The 508-nt window shown below is 39.4% G+C and overlaps 1 protein-coding gene across 1 annotated transcript; it reads right to left on the bottom strand.

Annotated features, from left to right (window-relative positions):
* Window positions 1-270: 270 nt before the first annotated feature.
* Window positions 271-410, bottom strand: VTP21DRAFT_1111 (uncharacterized protein; the record flags this gene model as incomplete). The annotated part of the gene is made up of 2 exons (XM_069390520.1): window positions 271-309; window positions 354-410. The coding sequence occupies 2 exons, from the start codon at window positions 408-410 to the stop codon at window positions 271-273; spliced, it is 96 nt and encodes a 31-aa protein (XP_069245396.1).
* Between the last annotated feature and the right edge of the window lie 98 nt (window positions 411-508).

Raw genomic sequence — 508 nt, 5'->3', positions numbered from 1 at the left:
TCTATTCTTCCTCCATCATCTACTCCATTTAGTAACAACAACCCTCTCCCCCTTCACTCACTCAAACCATCTCACTTTCTACAACCCTTAATTCATTTTTTTAACACACTATTAATGACAACAAATGACAAACGAAATAAGACTGTTTTGTATTCTTGAGGGCGAATCCACAGCATTCTCAGTTAAAATCCCAAAAGAAGACACAGTGGATGACCTCAAGGGAGCTATCAAGAAAAAAAAACAAAGATCTTCGGTGACGTTGATGCTGACTCACTCATTCTCTGGAGTGTCTTGGTCCCAGATAAAGGCCTTCCAGTCAATGTTGATGATGTTGAGCCAAAGACACTGCTTACCATGTCGACAATGACTATCTCAAGTGTGTTTGGCGAGAATCCTGCGCCGAACACCATACATTGTATTGTCCAACAGCCTGCCTCAGCACAAGGTATTATATTAGAATGATTTGTATTTTTTTGGTTTTCTTAATGATTAATCATGTATGTACAGC

Source organism: Calcarisporiella thermophila (genome assembly GCF_041956535.1).
Source record: "Calcarisporiella thermophila strain CBS 279.70 unplaced genomic scaffold VTP21scaffold_107, whole genome shotgun sequence".
NCBI classification, from domain to species: Eukaryota; Fungi; Calcarisporiellomycota; class Calcarisporiellomycetes; order Calcarisporiellales; family Calcarisporiellaceae; genus Calcarisporiella; species Calcarisporiella thermophila.
The sequence above is the reverse complement of the archived record's forward strand: the minus strand, read 5'-3'. Positions and strand labels throughout refer to the sequence as shown.